At 42.2% G+C, this 20,597-nt stretch overlaps 1 protein-coding gene across 2 annotated transcripts in view; it reads left to right on the forward strand.

The window, feature by feature from the left end:
- The window catches only part of AKT1 (AKT serine/threonine kinase 1), a 77,445-nt gene extending 61,919 nt beyond the window's left edge, over nt 1-15,526 (forward strand). For both annotated transcript variants that reach the window (XM_021528923.3, XM_077783936.1), the window contains exons 11-14: nt 1,735-1,949; nt 9,068-9,155; nt 13,589-13,691; nt 14,193-15,526. In XM_021528923.3, the coding sequence (XP_021384598.1) occupies nt 1,735-1,949; nt 9,068-9,155; nt 13,589-13,691; nt 14,193-14,272 (486 nt within the window). In that variant the 3' untranslated portion in view covers nt 14,273-15,526. The remainder of the gene's footprint in view (nt 1-1,734; nt 1,950-9,067; nt 9,156-13,588; nt 13,692-14,192) is intronic.
- The last annotated feature ends 5,071 nt before the right edge of the window (nt 15,527-20,597 follow it).

The following is a 20,597-nucleotide window of genomic DNA, read 5'->3' on the forward strand; positions in this document are numbered from 1 at the left end:
TGCATCTCTTGCAGCAGTTTAAAAAACAAAAATACAAATCGGAGGCCATGTGAGTGTTTTATTTTAGGCAAGCCAAGTGTAGGGGAGTGTGAACAGGAAGCGCTGGTTGAGCGGGGTGACTCAGAGCGGGAACTGCATTGTCACACAATCTCCGTGAGCCGAGGGCTGCCGTGCCTCGGGAAGGACGGGGCCGCTCCTGGAATCCCAGCCGGCGGCAGCTGTGCCGGCCGTGTACATGGAGGGGGCAGCTGCACAGCCAGCTGTCGTTTGGTGTGAATCATACGGCCGGGGATGCTGGAAATAGACCGACGTGGGGTAATCTAATACCTGGCAGCCTTTTGATTTTTACTGCAGGCCCTCTCCCTCGTTCAGATAATTAAGGGGAATAATTAGTGAATAAAGAGAGGCAGAGTGCAAACAGTTGTTACATTAAGTGCCTTGATGCTTCTTTTTCATGTGCAAAACCTTTATATCAAGATGTGTAAGACATTAAGATCTTGCTTTTGTTAAACTTGCACTGACTTGGGCTCTTTTACCTTTTAAATTTGAATGTTAAGTATTCTGAATCGCAGGAATGTAAGCTCACACAGACACTGTCCAGTAAGAAAACAGGATGGTGGTGCAGTTGTGGTTTGTGCTCTTAGCAAGAGTAAGCTGCTCGGTGCAGGACCGTGCAAGGAGTAAAGATGATAACTAAAACCTGAGGACAGGGTCTGGAACATGAGATGTTGGTGTCAGCTATGGACAACTGCAAAGGAGACACAAAGTCTAGAGGAGTCCTTGTAACATTTCACTGCACAGGCCACAAAACACTCTCCACTCCCTTCAGCAGCCCACAGTGCAGAAATCAGAAATGCACTGTGGCAGGGCTTCTCTGGAGCCAAGCAGGAGAGGTGGAGAGCACTGCTGGAGTCCTGAGTCCCTGCACCAGCCACTGCTTTGCTAGGTAGAAGTACCCAGGGAAAGAGAAGAATAAACTGTGCTGGGCTCCTTTTGCTGTGAGACTGGCAGAAATCCACCCCACTGAATGTTCTGTGTTTGCAGCCCTCTGAGCAGGGGCAGAAGTGACTTTGGAGTGGGGCAAAGGGTTGGAGGGGAAACGTTTCCAGACAATTTGGCTGCCATTTTCCAGCCTTAGAGCTGGTCAGATATTAGAAGTGTTGTTCTGGCTCTTAGTGTTTAATGGAGATTAGTTACTGAGTATTTGTGGGTGGCCTTTTAGGATGTGCAGAGACACCCCTTTGGGATGCAGGTTGATAAGAAGATTATGGATACTGTTGGCTTTTTGCTTGTGAAGGAACAGGTTTATGGCCTTTTCTCCCTGTACTGTCTCCTTGGTGGGTTGGGGTTTTTCTAAAAACTTGGATCCCGTTTGGAACAGTTTGTGATGAATAAGTGAGTGTTTAACAGCTAGCTCTGCAATGTGAGAACAGTTCTTGGCCTTTGGACTTTCAAAGGTTGTGCTTATCATGACCATAATGTGAGGGAGGATGGGAGAAGGAAGACAAGGAAGTTGCTGTAACATACCTGCTGCCTCATTTTCCTCCCTCTGCTCACCCAGGATGGTGAGCATGGATGCCAGTTCTTTTCACATGGTTCTTCTGCAAATACTCTGCTGGTAGATTTGGCTGTGTCGTGAAAGATGGACTTGCTGGGGTAAATTTTGTTTCTTGAGTTCTGTGTTCATGCCTGGTGTGGGAGTATTTTCTAAAGCCTTTTCCTTACAATCTGCAGGTTCTGGAGGATAATGACTATGGCCGTGCAGTGGACTGGTGGGGTTTAGGAGTTGTGATGTATGAAATGATGTGTGGCCGGCTCCCTTTCTACAATCAGGACCATGAAAAGCTCTTTGAACTCATCCTTATGGAGGAGATCAGATTTCCACGCACATTGTCACCTGAAGCAAAATCCCTCCTGTCAGGTTTGCTGAAGAAAGATCCTAAGCAAAGGTGAGGCTGTTGCTTAATAGTTGCACTTTTTTTAAGGTATTTGAGATAAAAATTGTAATTTAATTTTTAATCCATTCTAATTTATTATCAAACAAGATGCAGCAAGTGGATCTACTCATTTATTTTTAACTTTTTATATGAGCTGACAGCATAAATAGCAACATGAAGCAGCAGCTTTGGTGCTGATAGAGTTTGGTGGCTGCCATTAAAGCAAAACTATAGCCTGGGAGAAAGCACGTTAACCCTACCTTTGGCTGTAATGAATCCAATGGCTGCTGTGATGCTCTACACCAAATGCTTTTACCTTCTATTGCAATTAAGAGTGCCGTCCCTTTCCTGAATTTTTTGACTAGATATGTGCCAGTGATTTAGCATCCTGCTTTGGACAGTAGGTGGTGATGTTTGTACCAAGTTTGTGGTGGAGTTTATACGATGCTCAATTGACTTTTCTTATTTTCTCCTTGTGTTTTTGTTTTTCTTTTGTTGCTGTATTTTTAAAAAAATAGCCCTTGATTTAAAAACAGAAAAAAAACACAAAAAGAGCCCCTAATGGCTAACAAATAAAAAATGGAACAAGATCCAAAAAGGATGTTGACCTTCACAGAGATAAACATCAGTTTAAAAACTTGCCATCTTGTCAACCCAGACATTTTTTAAACAAATAATATTGTGACTCTGCCCCTGATCTCCTGTCCTGAACCCTCCACTGTTAATGGCCCCAAATAGGAAAGCTTTCATGTGAGGTGCAGGCAGAGAATTCCGGTTTACTTCCTGGTGTTTGTTTAGTCTCCGTGCATGTGTGTGCACATAGCAGGAAAATGGGACTGCCACTACCTGGATACTTGCAGCAAGGATTTCTATCATCACTGTAGGCTATTTCCTTCACTTTTTTTGATGAAAGATCCTGTTGGGAGGTCTCGTAATGCAAATCCACAGGTTTTAATGTTGGAGGATTGATCTTGGCGATGCTGTGGGGAGGGAGCACAGCTGCCCAAACGTGGCCAGCCCTGCACAAGGTGGCAACAGCTGCACCCCCTCCTGATCCCGGCGCCTGTGAGGGGACCTCCAGGAGGAGGTTGTGTAATTGATGAGCAGCCCCCAGGCTCTGTGCTCTGCAAGCCTGGCTGCAGCCTCTGCCAGCAGCATTCCTGCCCAGTAAAGCACTGGGTTAAATGCAATTGTGACCCTTTCATAGCTTATTCAGGTGGGGCTTTTCAATCACTGGGAACACAGGCAGCATCTGCTGCAGTTTGTTCTTAAAGGAGCATCTCTGATGAACCAAAATGCAATTTGTTTACAAACAAAGAATACCCACTCGTTTCTAATGACAAGATTTTCCCAATGCCAATAATTACTCCACAATATGCTCACTTTATACAAATAGCCACTTCTTCACATGTATCTTCTGCAGGCTTAGAAGCAGCACTGCTCTGATCTGGTGGACAGATGATTTTCATGCTGCTGATAGAAATAACTGACAAGCCTGCACACATGCCTTATTGTAATTATGCCTAATTACACTGGTGCTTCCCAAGCTTTTTTGAATCATGGACTGTTCTTAAATACTGCTTTCTCCCCAGTCACTGTTCCATAACTTTAACTGAAGTTGTGGTTCAGCAAATCCACTGTACTTTGGGACATTTCAGGCAGCATGGAGAACTGATCAGGAAGCACTGGAAGCAGAAGTCCTGCATCCTGCCCCTTTAGTGTTATGTTCCTTTTTTCTGGGTGGTCTGGGTGCTGGGGAGGGCGCCTGGCATACTTGGTATTTGACTCACAGTGTGCTCATGGATCCATATGGACAAAAACCAGCCAGAGAGCTACTGAAATACATTCACTGAAATGTTATGTAATAATGTGACAGTCTGTGCTTTGGGGTACCACTGTGTAATTCAACAGAAATGCCCTCTGGTGCCCAGTGGTGGACAGAAGTTGGTGTCATTGTAATGTTTGTGGCAGAAAGCATCAGAATTGGCAGTGTATCTTTGGATGAACTTTAGAGTGAGATGGAGGAGACAGCCAAAATCAGGAGAAAAAGGAAACTGGGAGATGTTGTCATTTCCCCTAAAATCATCAAAAAAACAACCAACCCAACAATAAAGGTTGATATAATGAAGCTTAGTGCAAGGATACTTTAGGTTAAATATCAGGGAGCTAGGTAATTGTGATGACCTGTTGTACCTGAGCTGGATATACTGAAGCAGTGTTAGCACACTGTGTTCAGTAATACCACTTCAGTCTCAAACTCCCAGGCATATGGAGAAAATGGGAAGAACAATAAATTGTATTCTGCTTTTAATCATGGCTATTTCCTAAATTTGGTCATATGAAATCCATTTTGTAAGAGAAAAGGAATTTTGAAGTTTCTTTTGGGATTGATAGAAGTTTATTAATCTTGTAATGTGAGCCCTAATTTTCCTAAGAAGGAAAAAATCTATTCTGTAAATATTTCCTGTTAATGTGACCTGAAATTCCCCTTCGCTGCTTTGTGACATGGATCAAATGAAAGAAGGTAATCAGAGCATTTTTTCATACATGAAACAACACAGTTTTTACTTTTTATTGTTCTTCCTTTGGCTGTAGAGACTGTAGCTTGTGAAAGTGGGCATGGATCAGAGCACCCTGTGTAAATGTGCTATGTTTAGATTGGTGGATGGGTTTAAAATCAGTGTCTTGTAAGCTCTGAATCTTGTCAGGTTTTTAACTTGAGAGAACTTCAGGATGGCTTAATCTGAATTTTGATCATTGACTTCACTACGTGCCTTTGTCCCTGTCATAGGCCAGGGTTGTTCAGCCTGGGGTTTGTCACAGGCTGCTTCACCTGCCTCTGTGGTGCTGTTGGACCTTGCCATTCAGCAAGAATAATAGGAAGGTGATGCAGCATTTCAAAAACACCTGTTCAAAGATCTGATGACTTCAGAGAGTTGCAGTTGTGTCTTTGGAGAGCTGAAGGCACTCTGTGGGCCCTGGTGGTCAGTTTCTGCAGTCATACAAAGATCTGGTACTTCATTCTTCCCTAGCCATGATGGTTCTTTCCATATCCACATGAAAGGTCAGTCACAGATGTTCAGGAATGTGAGAGTTGATCAAGCCCTTACTTGTATGAATACTGAACTCGTTGGTTTTTTCCCTAGTGAAAGGAGGAGATTTGTAGTTAAGCTGTGTGTCTGTCCTCTCTGCTGCTCTGCTACAGGAAGGTTAGGTGTCTCTTGAGCTCCCTTTTACTCAGGCACTGGGAGGTCTGCAGCCCTCACAGCGAATGCTCATGTTGGAAGAGTTAGAAGTGACACTTGAGGGGACTTCAGGGGCCTGGGGTGGTCCCAGATAGCTGGTGGCCAGCAGAAGGAGGTAGCCTTGGTCCTCTTGGACAGCACACTTCGGTGCCTTGTGGACATGCAGAGTTTTGGAGCCACACATGAGAGGTGGCTTGTGTTTGCTCTGAAACATGTGTGCCTTGAGTAGGAAGGTGCTTCTGTCTTCAGACAGCTTCAGGTTCCTGTGTATCAGCTGAAGTGCAAAATGCTCATGTCTTCATGTTTCACCAGGTGCTTTGAGATAGGCTGAGATTTAGCTGTTGTGTATGATAATTTTAGTCTAAATCAGTTCTGTCCACGGCAATTTAGACACATTCAAACAGTTCTCCCACAGAGATCTAAATTGAAGCTGAGAAAAACATAAAAGGCAAGTTTAAAGATTTTTTTTTTCTCCCAGCTTTCCAGAAATCGCTATTTTAGAGACTTCCCAAGCTTCACCAACCTCAAACATGACTCCTCTTGATTACTGATGTTGCAAAGTGGGAGCTTTTTCAGTGCTTTTTGTATCTACCATGTTTGTGTCACATGCATGTGGTTAATGAAGAAGTGGGGAAGTAAAGCTCAGCAAAGAGCTGGGAGTTAGCTGCATTAGGCTTTCCAAAAGTTTTAATCTCTGAGCAGGAAAACACCCAAAGACTCTGTGTACAGGGCTACAGGACTTTGGGAAGAATTTGGCCTTTTCCTTCCAAATCTAGAGTATTCAAATCATACTGTTCTGAAAGCCAAAGATAGCTTCTCTGTGCTGATAGTGCCAGTCACAGGAAACTGATGTGAATACAGCTCCCAAATCCTTCCTGTGGCTCTTAGAAGCCTCTGAAGGTAAGGACTGTAGTAAAATGAGCTACTGGTGTCCATCTTGACTGTATCAGAGAAGGAGAAATAAGAATCTGTGTGCTTGGACCTGGTGAACACCAACAGCCTTTGCTGGGCTGTTGTTCTTGAGCCTGGTGGGGCTGTTTGTGCCATTGTAGAATTGGGGCAGGGCTGACTCAGAGAAATCATGTGAAGACAGGGCTGAGAACTAGAAGTGTGCAAGTTTCTTTTTAAAGAGCTGGGAATGGACCTGGGAGCTGAGCACGGTTTACTTCTACGTGGGCAAATAGAGATACATATTATTTTTCACGTGATCCACTAATTGCAATCTTCCTATGTGTTTACAGACTATATTTATATACATATGTTAAAAATACAGTACAGCAAATTTTAAAATTATTTCTATATGATACATCTGTGGAATGATGGCTGATTGCCCTCAGTTTCTGGAGTACAGACATTTGTCATTAAATGGTTAAAGGGACTTAAAAGCAATATGCAGATTCATAAAAATTTAAAATGTGAAAATCATTTTGTTTTAATATTGATGTTGCATTTTATTAATAATTTTCACTTTTGGATTTAACTAAAATAAGAAAGTCTCTCAAGGGTAGATAGAAGTTGAATGAATAACCAGAATTGTTTGCTGGTTAGGTTTTGAGGGATGTTTTCTCTCGTTTTTCTTTAAATTGTTTTTTGGCCTCTATACTTTCTGTTCTATTTCTTTGTATACTGTGAATTTCTGTAGCTTCTGCTTTTCAAGTCCTATATATACTATTTTTGGTGCTGTCTGAGGACTTAAATGTGCAGAATTTAACTTTAATGATCCAGGAATCTCTTCAGAGCTCTTATTTCTGCTGCATTTTTATTTATTGCATGTCCATATGAAAGACAAACCTGCTGCTCTTTACATTCTCACTGGTGCTTAACCATGATTTTTGTGCTAGTTGCCAATTTAATTGTGTTGTCCTTGAGACGGACCTTTCGTAATAATTCTGGAAGACAAAACCATATTTTGGAATAAATCCATATCCAAAATACAAGGTTTGTGTTGTTTGACTAGATTTGTGTAATGTTCAAAAGGTAAGTAAAACATCTGGAGTCTTTCTTGGCATTTCCCTGAATATGTGTTTGCCCTTCATGGAACACAGGCTCGTATTAGATAACATATTCTGCAAAGCACTTGCACATGGCTGCAGCCAGCCAGCCTTCCTGCCTGCTTCTGCAGGACACCATTCAGGTGCTTCTGAGCTCAGAGTCACTGTGCCCTCCTGTGCAGTCTGTTGACATCTGTGGATAAAGAGGATTGACTCCACCCTCTTCATCAGCCATCATCATTGTGCTGTGGAAGCAACAAGGAGTCTGGCAGAGACTTGGCAAAGACACTACACCTGGAGGGAGCCAGCCGAGAAATGATTACTCACAGAGTTTGTTTCTGTTCCCAGGCTGCCCTGGAGTTTGTTCCAGGCTGCTCTGCAGCTGTATAAAGTGCTGCCAGGCAGATGGGAGAGCCCTTGGGTGGACTTGGGTTGGTCTTAGAGCTACCTGGGAGGAGAGAGGTACTGGAAGGCTAGGGTGCTGTTCCACTGCACATTTTTTAAAGGATGATAAGGAGCAAATCCCTTAGGGCACTGTGGCACTGTCATGGGGGAGGGCAAGGAAGTAAGTACAGCCCCAGGACTGTCGGGCACCTGTGCTGCTGGGTGTCTCTGGTACAGCTGTGTCTCTGCCAGCTTGCCTTCTCTGCAGATGGTGCTCAGGCATGGCTGAGGGGTTGAATGCATCAGGATCCATTCCCAGTGAGCACTGAGAACAAAGTGTTGCAGTATGTGACTTTTCCATGCTGAACAGTCATCCAGTGCTGTCCCAACAGCATTGTGCTTTCATGCTGCATTCCAGAGCATGCAGTCTCAAGCTGTAAAAATACCACTTCAATGGCTTTTAGCAAAGCCTTCATATTTTCTCTGTTATTTTGAACCAAACCCCTCCCCTCTATCCCCAGATAATCATGAGCTGGGGCATAGGGTTACCACAGGTGGCCCAGAGGACATTCTGTTGCTTCCAGCTCTTCAAACAGGGTGAGGATCTCCGTTTGCCAGTGGCACCAAGCATGGGAGAACAGGCAGATCCTAGAGATCAGCCTAGGTGAACATGGTAACACCTGAGCATTGTTTTAACCTTGTTACCTGAGTCTCCTGCTGCTTACCCAGTATGTGTTTTGTTTTCTCAGTGCCTGCCTTTGCTTGCAGATGTGGTTCAGTCTTTTAGAGAGCATTTTAACCTCCACAGCAAAATTTAAGCATCTGTTAGCTCAACACTGCAGCTAAACTGATTGCATCTATAAGCTGTGTGGACAGTTTTATTTTGGAATAAAAGTGCTCTATCTTGATATACCTCAAGTCAATAAAACACCCTTTGTGCTTTCCTGAAGCCAAGGAAGAGGAAAGATTTGCATATGCTGTGATATTATCACTGCAGTTGTCAACTGTTTTCTTTAATGGAAATTTAAATCAGGTTGCATAAATCAGTTTGCCTTAAAAAGCCTTGTTTCTCTTTCACTTCAAATTCGGTTTTACTGCTGGCATCACTGTACTGTAGAAGACTGTTAAGGGGTAGTTAGTTGCATGTTAATGTAGAGAGAAGGATCTGTGGCTCAGACCTTTTACTTACAGGATCTGCTGTGGTCCCCAGGACAGCATCATTCCTGAAGGGCAGATCTTTTGAACTGTGGGTTGTTGTTTTTTTTTTTTATTTGTCTAACAGAGACATTTTTTCTAATTCTGTTTGTTAGCCTCTTTTTAAATCTTTTAGTGGAACTGTGTTGAAGCCTAAAATAGGCCTTGCACAAAAAAACCAAACACACAGCAAATGCTAGAACTGCTCCCAAATGCATTATATAAACTCAGAATTTCTTCAGTACACTGCAATAAAAATTGCATTAGAAAAAATAACTGTACTCAAACATTTAATTACTTATTTTGCCTCCTACAGGTTAGGTGGCGGTCCTGATGATGCCAAGGAAATCATGCAGCACAAATTCTTTGCTGGCATTGTTTGGCAAGATGTATACGAGAAAAAGGTATTTATACAACTGTTCTCCCAAGGTGAATTGTAGCTGTGGATATATCAAATGTTTCAGATTTTGTTGCTCTCTAAAGGTACACAGAAACCCTCCACAAAAAATGTTTCTAATTGTTTTTAGCAACAACTTAATATACTGTAATCACATAATTTCTGGATTTTTATTTTGCAGTGATAGGAGTATCTCTTAATGAGATACATGGTTTTATGGCTGAATAAATAGGTTGTAATCAAAATAGCTTCCTATCAACTCTTGCTGCCATTTCTTGTGTTGCCTGACACATCCCTTGCAAGCCCAGAGTTACTGCTGGCTCCTGAGCATCTGAAGCCAGACTTCTAGAGGGAGGAGCAGAAGATGGGCTCTTCTTTCCCATTTCATTTTTCCTGCCTTTTCAATCTAATGTTGTCAGCATTAAAGACAAGTCCAGACAAGTGTAGACTCTTACATCAATCCAAGCCTAATACTAGTTTTTGTGTGTGGCAAAGGACTGATATGAAGTGTCAGCACTTCATGGTATTTCTCATGGGTTTTCTTTGAGACCCACTGGGTTTGTTGGCTTTTCAATGGGAGCCACTGAAGTCAAAGAGCCCAGCCCTTCTTGTAAGAATGTGTTTCATCAGTTGACTGTGCCTCAGTGCCCCTTTCTTCTCAGATAACTATTTCACACTTCCAGGATGCCCTGCTTTGTGTTCTAAGGATGGTGTGCTGTTGTCCTCTCATCTTCAATTCTCAACAGCCACATTTTTATAACACTCACGAAATGCAGCCAAACGTGGTGGGTCTGCAGATTCAAGGCTCCCATCTACTGGTGCCACACAATCTTACTCAATCCCAGCAGTCCCTTGTGGTATCAGATCTCATTTGATCTCTAAATACAGTTTGGTTGTCCTTCCAGTTGGTGGGAGCAGGTAAGACACTTGGCAGATTCTGAGTCTCCATATTGTAGTGGGAGCATTGTCCAGTGCCTGTATACAGCTACATAGAGAGCTCTGTTTCCTTCTCTTCTTTCACTTCCTCACAGATCTGTGTGGCTAAAATAAGTGAAAAATCATAAAACAAATTTTTGTGCCTTGAAAATGTGGATAAGACATTAAGATCTCAAAGCATCCCTTGAGGGAGAGCTGCATGCAGTCATGAGGGCAGGAGAAAGTTCCTTGGAGTTTATTCAATATAACATGAAAAGATCTGAATTCCTATTCTAAATAGGAAGTCGTCCCCCTTTTCACCCAGTTGACAAGCTGAATGCTTGAGGGTTTGCTGGTTTTATGCACTTGAAGGTAAAAAGCTGACAGTAGAGCTCAAATATTTTGATTAAAGCTATTTGTGATTGGTAGTAGTCCCAGTTCCCTGAACAGAAGAGAAGTCACACAAGCTGGAGGCAATGTTTTATTTAGCCACAGGAATAAGAAAGCCTTCTTAAATTGTTCCATAGTGGTAATGATTCAGATTATTCTGAAAACTATCAGGAAATTCCAAATACTTGAATCTTTTAGAGCAAACCATGTGCTAATTGAGACTAATCCTGACCTTGGCCTATCCAGGAGTCTAGATCCTGGCTTTTCTTGTGTCCCATTAGTGTTTGCATCTCAGGTAGGCATGCTATGCAAATAGAGAGCCTGTAAGTAGTTGCTGCCTATATTCTGGTGGTCCAAAGAGGGTCTTGCATCATTTACCTGAAGTGCAGTCCCATGGATTGAAGCTGCATTTTGTCAGCTGCTGAGAGGTGTTTGTGTGCTGAGCTTGGTTCCCCGCCACCTCCAGTAATGCTGGGTTATGAGTATGGGCCTGGGTAAGCCAGAATGTTTGCTTTGTAATTAAACTTTTTGGAAGCATAGCTTTGCTTTAAATTATAAGGAGCTTTGAATAACTGGGGTTGTCCCCCAGATTTAAAATGTTTATTAGGCTCACTTGGAAGCATGCTGTCTGTCTCTGGTGCAGAGAAGGTGCAGTTTAATTTGCAGTAATTTGCCCACCCACAAGCAAAACATATGCAAAGAGATTTTAATCACATGGGGGCTTTTTTCTGGTCTTTTTTCTCTCTTAAACCAGCATGAGCCTGTGGGTACCAATGCTGGTCTGCAGCCGTGGGAGGCTACAGGTGGCAGCTCCCTGCCAGTTGAACTGCAGAGCTATTGCAGTGACAGCTTTTCAGTAAAGCGACATATTTGCTTGTTAAAGCCAGCGTTGGAGCTTTCTGCGGCTTCCCCTCTGTTTCCAGCTTAGCGCTCAGAATTTGACAGCTAGGGGGAAAAGATGTCTGGTGGGTGCATCATAATCTGTCTCAAATTGCTTTTAACAGATACTAAAATAAAAAGGAAAATGATACAGGCAGCGCTAGCCCGTTCCACATGTGTGCTGGCTTGGGATTGCTGCTCTGAGTCGCTCCAATGTGCTCAGTTCAGGTGGCTGCTGCAGTGCCCAAGTCCTAAATCACTCCGAGCTGTGCACAGCAAGCAGAGCAACTGGGGGCACTGTGAGTGCCAAAACCACCATTAGCTTAAAAGGACAGAGCTACAAACACATGCACAGCCTGTCAACCCCAGGGTTGCTTTGGGAAGTAGGCAGAAACTGCTGCAAGGAGAGGGAGGATAGAGTTACATGAGGAAGAATCTTCCTGCTCCACAGGGCTTTTATATGTAATATGGTAGTGTGATTTGATTGAGAAGTGTTATTAACATTATAATGTAAAGCATTCCCTCTTCAATAGCTTCAGGGGACTGCAAAGCTTCAGAGTAACTCCTGAATTTGGGATATCCTATTTCCTTTTCCTTTTTAAATTCAGGACATAAAATACCATTTCTAAGGACCTAATATTTTTTGGTAAGGGTAATGTACCCAGCTCCTTTATGCCATTCTTGGGCACAGAAAATTGTGAGTAATTGGGAAAAAAAGATGATGAATATATACTATAATTGTGCTCTCTTATAATAAACAGAGCTTTTATGTTTTAAATTTTTAAAGATTGATTTTAAACAGTAAATGCTTCTTTGCATGTGGGAACACACCCATATGTATACATTACATTTCTTACAGTCTTTACGTTGAAAATGAACACACTTGATTGGATTGATGTTTATAAGACAGGACGCAGGTGCTCTTAAAACAGATCAGAAAGACCATTCTGGTGATAGGGAACTTGAAAGTTGGCAAACAAATGATTCTTCACGTCCAAGCAGGAGGCAAAGTCAGGGTTGGGGAGGAGGTGTTTTGTGTATTAAAGATTTGCTGATGTTTTCCAGGTAGTGATTTCTGTCACTGTAGTGTCGTTCATGTTTGTAGAAATGCAGAAGTGCATGTCTCGGGGTCACTGCATAGTTCCAGTTGTGGCAATTTACCATCCACCTTGCTAAAGCTCTCCCTGCAGTTTTGGATTGGAAGCTTGATGCTTCCTCAGTCACGCTCCTGAATGGCTGCCCGGTGTGGCTGTGTGCTATTAAAAGATGGCCACGCGTAACCCCGGCGGTGGGCGAGCCCGGGAGGGCTCAGAGCCCTGTTCACATCCTGCTTCTGCCCCTCCACGCAGGGGAAGGTGAGCAAGGTGTGAATCCCAGCTCCAGTGCCCTCCAGAGCTGTCCATGTTCCAAGTGTGTGCATCTGTATGCAGCCAGCTCCCCATCCCGCTTCCCGGGCGCTCCTCCTCCAGCCCCAGCCAGGCAGCTCCGCTCCATCTGGAGCTGCTCTTGCCAGAGCCTGCCTAGGTACACATGGATGATTTCCAGCCTGTCTGCCCGAGTGAGGCTCAGGAATAAACCCCAACGAGTGCAGCTCCTGGTGTAGCAGGAAGAGGCTGTTCACTCCGACTGGGCTCAGGTTTTTGTAAGGGCTCCAGGTTCTTGAAGTTTAGAGTTGACATCAAGCTGCTTTTGGGGACCAGGAGTCTTAATTAAAGCTTAGTGCTGCTGCTGCCTTGGCCTAGATTCTGCTGGGTTGGTCAGACCTCCAGTGTGAGCTGCATGGGCACAGTAGTGCTGTAGCTGAAACTTTTTGTTGAACGTTACAACCTTTGTGGTGATACACAGGGTTAGCTGATAAATTTCATATCACGATGCATCTTTCTTACTGATTTTATTCTCCTTAAGTATAAATCTGACTAGATGAGGTTGACAATTTCCATATAACTATGTGGGGAACTAGTACATGTTATTTTTAAACATTGGTCATCATGTTATTACTTGAAGAAATTTTAGGATTCTAAGTTTTCTTTGTGCAGTTAAATCCTAGGGAAAAATGCCTTAAATGCCCCATTAATAGTAAGTGCACACTTAAGTAACTATTTTCTACTGTATGTGCTTCCTTCTTTGTGAACTGGTGTTTTTTAGACATTTTAGGACTGTAGAAAAAGGCACTGTAGTTTATAACTATGTCAAATTCTACTTGTTTCAAACATCACTTCAAGAACCTGTAAATGGACACTTTTTTTCTTTCCTTAGCTTGTACCTCCGTTCAAGCCACAAGTTACATCTGAAACAGATACAAGATACTTTGATGAAGAATTTACAGCACAGATGATAACAATCACTCCTCCTGACCAAGGTAAAGTTTTTCCAAATGTTTTCCACTGTGTTCTCCACAGCACCAGAAATAATTTGCTATGATGTGTCTCTTCAGCCCATATAAAAAAGTATCAGTTTAAACTTGACGGTTTTCCATGTGTATTTGACCAAGAGTTGGTAAATTGATGTGAAACTTTCTACATCTTTCCAGTATTGGAAATGAAAAACCTGTTTAATGAAATTATTTGTACTGTTGTCTTTTCCAAATTTGCACATTCCCACTGGAAATCAGTGATAATAATGTTTAGCTCATGTCCATATCCACATGCACTGTGTGTATGCAAGCAGTCAGTTGAGCATGGGCTAATATCCCATCAAAATACTGTATTTTTGTGATAACTGAGCATGTTTGTTGCTCTCAAATAGCAATTGCCAGAAATTCAGAACAGCGAGTTCTTTAACATGCAGTATCTTATTGTTGATTTACTGAAAATAAAAATAAAGGTAGCAAATGTTACCTAATTTTTTCTTACTCTTTCAGATGACAGCATGGATTGTGTAGATAATGAGAGAAGGCCTCATTTTCCTCAGTTCTCCTACTCAGCCAGTGGAACCGCTTAATGTTTTGCCATTCAGAAACAAAACAGACTGCATTTTGGGGACCTTACTTCAATGGACACTAGAGAACTTTCTATATTATCAAGTTACAAACTGTGTTTGTATTACAACTTAGATGAATTTGTAGGAAGCCTCACAGATTCTGTATTTAAAACAATTCTTTGATGCATTTTTGAGAAGGAGAACAAATCCATTCTTTAAGTATTATGTCAAGGCTTTTATGCTGAATCACCATACATTTTTAAGAATATACACCAAAACTGTTTACTTTAGAAATAATTAAGGTATTCAACATATCAGCAGCTCTTACCAGAAAATCCCCTTATTTTATTTATTTCATACAGTTCATTATCTAAATACAGAATCTGCACTCTGATCAATTAGATTTATATAGGAAGATATAAGACTTTAGTAGCTAGTGCAATAATATAAGCAACAAAGTGAACAAACTCTGGAGGGTTAAGGTTCAAACTCATTTTGGACAGCAGTGAAGTGTCATCCAACTCCAGAAAACCAACTATAGGAACAGCATTAATGGCCTCAGTGAGGTAAATCAAAAAGCAAAAGTTATTTTTGTTATAACATCTGCTACAAGACATTACATATCAAACTGAATCGGTGGAACTGCCACGCCGTACAGATGAGTATTTCATTCTAGACAGTGCATTTAATTATTCCGTTTGCATAGAATCTAGGAATACTTCATAGGATTGGCTTCTCAGAACCTAGAAAACGCTTGATTTACCAATCTAATATGAAAGGCAACAACACAAAATCACCCACTTCCACCACTGTACAGAAATACCACACAGGTCTAAGAGAGAAATCATCCTCATGAGTGACTCAGCCAGACACGAGTACATTTGGCACTGAAGTAATGACTTGTTGCCGCCTTTTTTTTTTTTTTACGAAAAGATATATGAATATATATAAACACTTAATGAATTTTTGCATCATGCCAGATCATTTCTTCTTTCTTGAGTGTACATTAAAGGTATCAACCAACAGTTCATGGTGCCTTCTCACTCTTGAAGGTTCAGTTTAACAGTGTTTCCCATGTATAAAAAAAACTAGGTTGAAACTTCATATGTGTTCGAATAATAATGATGTTCAGAAAGTGAACTCTTTTTTTGTTTTTCATTTTTAATCTTAGTGGGAAATTCCCCACACCCTATTTTTGTTGTATCATGTTTCTTTGTAATTTTCATAAAAGCAGTCTTACTCTGTCTCTGCTGCAAATAAAGTTATTCCATTGTAGGTTGCGTTCTTTAAATTGCGCTTTTTTTTGGTTTTTTTCATTCTCTTGACTGTATAAAAAATAATGACATGTACTTCAATTAAGTAGCATTCAATATTTTTATTTGAAAGGAATTATATTATGAAAACCCTCCCTTCCCCTCTCCATCAGACACTGCTGTGCTTGCACAGAGAGCCCATCATCTTGATTTTTTTTTAACAGCACTCAACTCTAGTATTTTTACTCACAATATGAAAGTTTCCCTCCAAATAAATAAAATTGCTTTAATGAGTTAGGTTCTTATTTCTTGTTGTAGAGAATTTGTGGAGATGCAACAACTGCTCCCATTTCTCAAGTTTGATGTGCACATCACTGAAGGATTCAGGTTGTTCTGTTCCTCCTCAGTTTCATCTATGTGCTGATCATTATGCAAAGATAATTTTGGAAAATGCTTGTTCAGAGAAAAGCAACCTGTGCCAAGAATAAATTGTCTTGAGGTGAATGAGGTCTGGCCTTGTTTTGCTGCCCTCCTGGTGCCAGCAAAAGGCCCTGATCTGCAGAGGTATTTCTGTTCCACCACTCAGGCCAGTCTGTGCTGCACAATCTCTAACACTCTCCAGGCACTAATGTTAATCACAGCTGAGAGGTGGTTAGAGAAGGCTGGAATGTCCTTTTTCAAACATGAATACAAAGAACGAGATCTGAACATCCAAGAACAACTGCAGTGTGCTTCAGAATAAGCAACAGGAATTGCAACCGTGGTAAGCTATTAAACATCCAGCCTGTGTTTTGGTTCAAAGAATAAGCTGTAATTCCCAGTGCAATTTACTGCATGTTTGTGCAAGGAGGGAAGGGGAAGAAGATCTGTGTCTGTAGAGGCTGGTGCTGGACAGCCTGTCCCGTTCAGCAAGTCTGATCTAACTGCTCTCCTTCCTTTGCTTCCAAATCTTCATCTACGTCTCCAGCCAGCCCAGGGACCAAGTCCAAGGAAACTCTTCTGCAAGTCTTGACAAGTTTTGAGCCAACACAACTTTGTGCATCCAAATATAGGCAACACTACTGAGCAAAGGTTACCATTATCTGCCCCAGGAAAACCTGCTCTGTCAAATGCAAGAGCAGGCATGGATCAGGTTGTTTTATTGAGGCTGATTACACCTCATTATTTTTCTGCCAGTTGTTGCTAATGGATTGTTTTAATTCCCTTATATAAAAGGGAACTCAAAAAAACTGGCAGAAATCTCTGACTCTTAGTATCATTAGCAACTGAGAGCTGTGAGGGCCACACCTGAATGCTGGATCTTCTGGATGCATTTTGCCAGTGATCTAAATACCTTACTTGTTGTTCATAATTGAATGGTTATGGCTGTTACAGCTGTATATCTGCAAACATAAAATGTGTTCTTTACATTTTGAATCGGCACAGAAAATCCTAGTGCAAAAACCTGTGACCCGAGTGTCATTCACCTCAGAGATTGTGTTTGTACCACATATGCTGAGACTGCTTAAATCTTGCATGTTTCTTTAGCTCTTTGATTCTAAACCTCAAAACTTTTCTAACAATTTCTACAGCCAAAACCTCCCTATTCTTCCTTCTGGCATTCAGAAATGTCATCTTGCTCTGGTGTTGCACGTTGCAGCAAAGATGGTGCATCCCAGGTTCTGAGCACCAGTAGTGGATCTGTGTTACACCCCAGGAACTTCATTGTAAATTCAGACTTTGAGAAAAACAGGAAAAAAACTCTTGGCAAAGCACATAAGTAAGTTCTCTGTGTGCCTGTGACTGCAGTCTGGAATTGAGGTCAGCTGGGCAGTGGTTGAAACAGACACAGTCCTCTGAGTGCTGCTCGGGGTTGAGACATGGGCTGGAGCCAGGTAATTCTGCAAGTTCCAGTTTCTATTCTCTCGTGTAACTAAAGCATTCAGTAGAATCCCATTAGGATATGACAGGCTGTTCTCCCTTTAAAGTGGATGAAAATGACTGTTTCATAGCATTCCAAACTTTTGCATAAATTGTGCAAAGGTTCTAAAACTTTGCACAAACTGTGACCTCTACCCCCCCCCTCCCAGTACAATAAGCAGCTTTTTATTAATTTTTCTTTATGCACCTTCACTCCTCCAGCAGGTGACATCCACCTGCTCTCCAGCTCTCATCCTTGCTTCGAGCCCTAGCTGGTTTTTTTATTCATTCACAGTTTTCCACCTGAGAAACAAACAATGATAGTCTTTAGAGGTTTGAGGGCAAAAACTTGCCTGGATTGTTTGAATTGGATGGTCCTTGCTTTAACTAGTGGGAAATTTTGTCTGCTGCTTCGGACTGTGCCCATGTGTTGAAGTGCTCAGTACACCAGCACTGTGTTTTCATACTCCTGAGTGTTTGTGGGGCCTTTTCAATCTTTGTCAGAGAAAATACCCTTTGCTGCTTAGAGAGCGCATGCCAAAACAGATTTTTATCTCCAGTAGCTGTGTGTAGGATGGTGGTCTCAGATCAGAGGTCACAGCTCACAGTGGGAGTGCAAACTCCAAGGAGACAGAGATGCAGAAGAGGAGCCCACACACAGAAAGTTCCTGTGCAAGTTGTACAGATCTGCCTGAGAAGTTTGGGAAATGAAGATTTAGCACGTCTGGTTTATTTCACTGTATCTAGAAGAGCTTCAGAGGTAAAAACACAGTTGAAGAAACAGGTGAACGTAAAGGATCTTGTTTCTTCAGCGCTGCAAATGGGTGTTTGTCTTCCACTTGGAGCTCAGTTTCTGTAATAACAGGGAGGTTCATTGCCACGAGGAGAGGCACGCAGGGAACACGCAGCGCCTGTAGCCAGCAGGATCATTGTCCCCCTGCAGCTGAGGTGCAGCCGTGTGCCCGCTCCTGCTGCAGCACACGCTGCATTCTAATCAGGGGATGGCTGCCTGCTCTGCCCGAAAGCATTTGAAACAAATGCCATTTGTTACAGCGGTTCCTGCTTGACATTTTTTTATATTTCTCTAACCGATGGTCGCCACCCTGGTTTTGTGAGGGTGGTGGGTTCTTAAGGACCAAATCAAGGTATTCATGTGTAAAAACTCTACTTCCCTCTGTGGTTTTTCAGCCTGCACATAGCTCAGTTCTGTTTCCCGTTCGCTGAAGTGCTGCTTCGCATGGGGTTTTTTTGCCTGTAACTGGGTTTTTTGGCCTCCCCCCAAAGATTGGCTTTGTGTTAAATGTAACCCTGTTTTTCACACTTTCTTCATGGCTTTTTTTCAGGTTACTGTAATTTCTTGTAATGTTGCATTTCATTGGGGCTTTGAGTTTGTTTCGAGAAGATAAATGGCAACACAGCATTTGCTGTATTTTCTGGATTCTGAAGGTCTCTCAAATTCTTTACATACTAATACATTCACCCTGCAGAAGATAGAATTATTTTTATGTTGGAGTGTAAAGTCTTCACAGAGGACACACAGACCCTTCCCCATATGCTGTCATCTTTAGTTAAATTCTCTGTATCTATTCCTTTGTGCTGCTGTGTCCTTAACAGTACTGATGCTGTTACCCAGGAAGTTGTCGAGTACTGAAAAAATCTATATCAGAGCAAAAAATAGTGATTGTGATCTTCAGCAGAGTGCCTGAGAGTTCACTGAAATTGGATTAAAACGAACATGAAATTCATTCTTAAACATGCTGGACTCGATGGTCCTTGTGGGTCCCTTCCAATTTGCCTTATTCTGTGATTCTGTGATCCTGCTCTGCATTAGGACCTGCTGCACTTTAGAGGCTCCTTACTCTGAAATTGGCTTTTTATTTTAATTTACTGGGGCACAGATCTGACTTCAGAGAACAATTCCAGCACCTTCTCCCACGCACAGGGCTAGAGCTCATGGAGCATTTGAGTGATTTTTTTTTTTTTTTTTTTCTAAATAGCTAATGAATTTTTCTCACATACTTGATAAATTACTCCAGTGACTTTTAAAGGCTTTATACATATGCAGAAATATCAAAACATTAGCCTTTCAATGAACTTACAGAACAAAAAATGGAGTGATATTATTAGGATGGTTGCAGCACACAGTAAATTTTCCATATTATATGTTTAGTTGTTGTGATTGTTCCTTATCCTGATGATACTGGGAGAAATTAAACTAAACAGGAATACCTGGTCTCCATCCAGTAATGAGTGTAAAATGAAACTGAGAAAAAGCAGAGAGAACAAAGTGTCTTGGAGCAACTGCAGATTGGAAAGTTGCAGAGGAAAGGAAGTGGAAGAAAGTGGAACAAAATGTACTTATGTATGCAGGTGAGGTCATAAATTTAATGTGTAACTAAGATAAAGGGATTAAACTCAGTATCTCCCTTTATTTGATTGTAAAACTTAGAATCAGGTTACCTCTCCAAAGTTTTACCTTCTGTGGTGACTTGCTCAACGTGAAAGAAGTGGGGCTCAAAGGTGGCTGCTTGGTGTTTAAAATTATCTTTTTTTTTAAATTCCCATAAGCAGCAAAGGGGGTTGTAATGAGGGCAATGCTTCCTGGACAGGTAACTGAGAAACCTCTCATAGCTGTGCCTTGGTTGAGGTAGGAGAGGCATCCCAGCAATGCAGGAAAGCACTGAGTGTGGCTGGAGGTCAGTGTGAGTGGCACTGAGCTGTCTGGGGTTCCCCTGTGCACAACAGTTGTGTCAACTTTCAGATCACTGACAGTAACTTGGCTTTTATCAGCCATCTTTCTATAATCTCTCCTCACAAGAAAGGAGAAGTCAACAAGGACGCCTAAAGAGGAAGAAAACCCTGGATATAAACCCATTTATTTTCCTAACGGGTTCAGCTGCAGTTTTCTCTGAGCAGCACTGGATCAGGCACGCAGGCTGGTGGAGCCCCAAGCACCCGAGGGCTGCTGCACAGGAAGGCTGGAGCAGCACAAAGAAGATTCCAAGTCCCCATCTGGAAAAAGCCCCCACAGGAGCACAGGCAATGGCGATGCCATCTGTCTTCTGCCGAGCAGATCTCCTCTCCTGGGAGCAGGAAAAAAGCTGGCACATGGAGGTGGGCTTTCAGTTCCCTGCTGCACGGAGGTTGGATGCAGATTGCTGGGTGGCACCTGTAGAGACCAGCCTGCACTACTG

Source organism: Lonchura striata, chromosome 6 (assembly GCF_046129695.1).
Source record: "Lonchura striata isolate bLonStr1 chromosome 6, bLonStr1.mat, whole genome shotgun sequence".
NCBI classification, from domain to species: domain Eukaryota; kingdom Metazoa; phylum Chordata; class Aves; order Passeriformes; family Estrildidae; genus Lonchura; species Lonchura striata.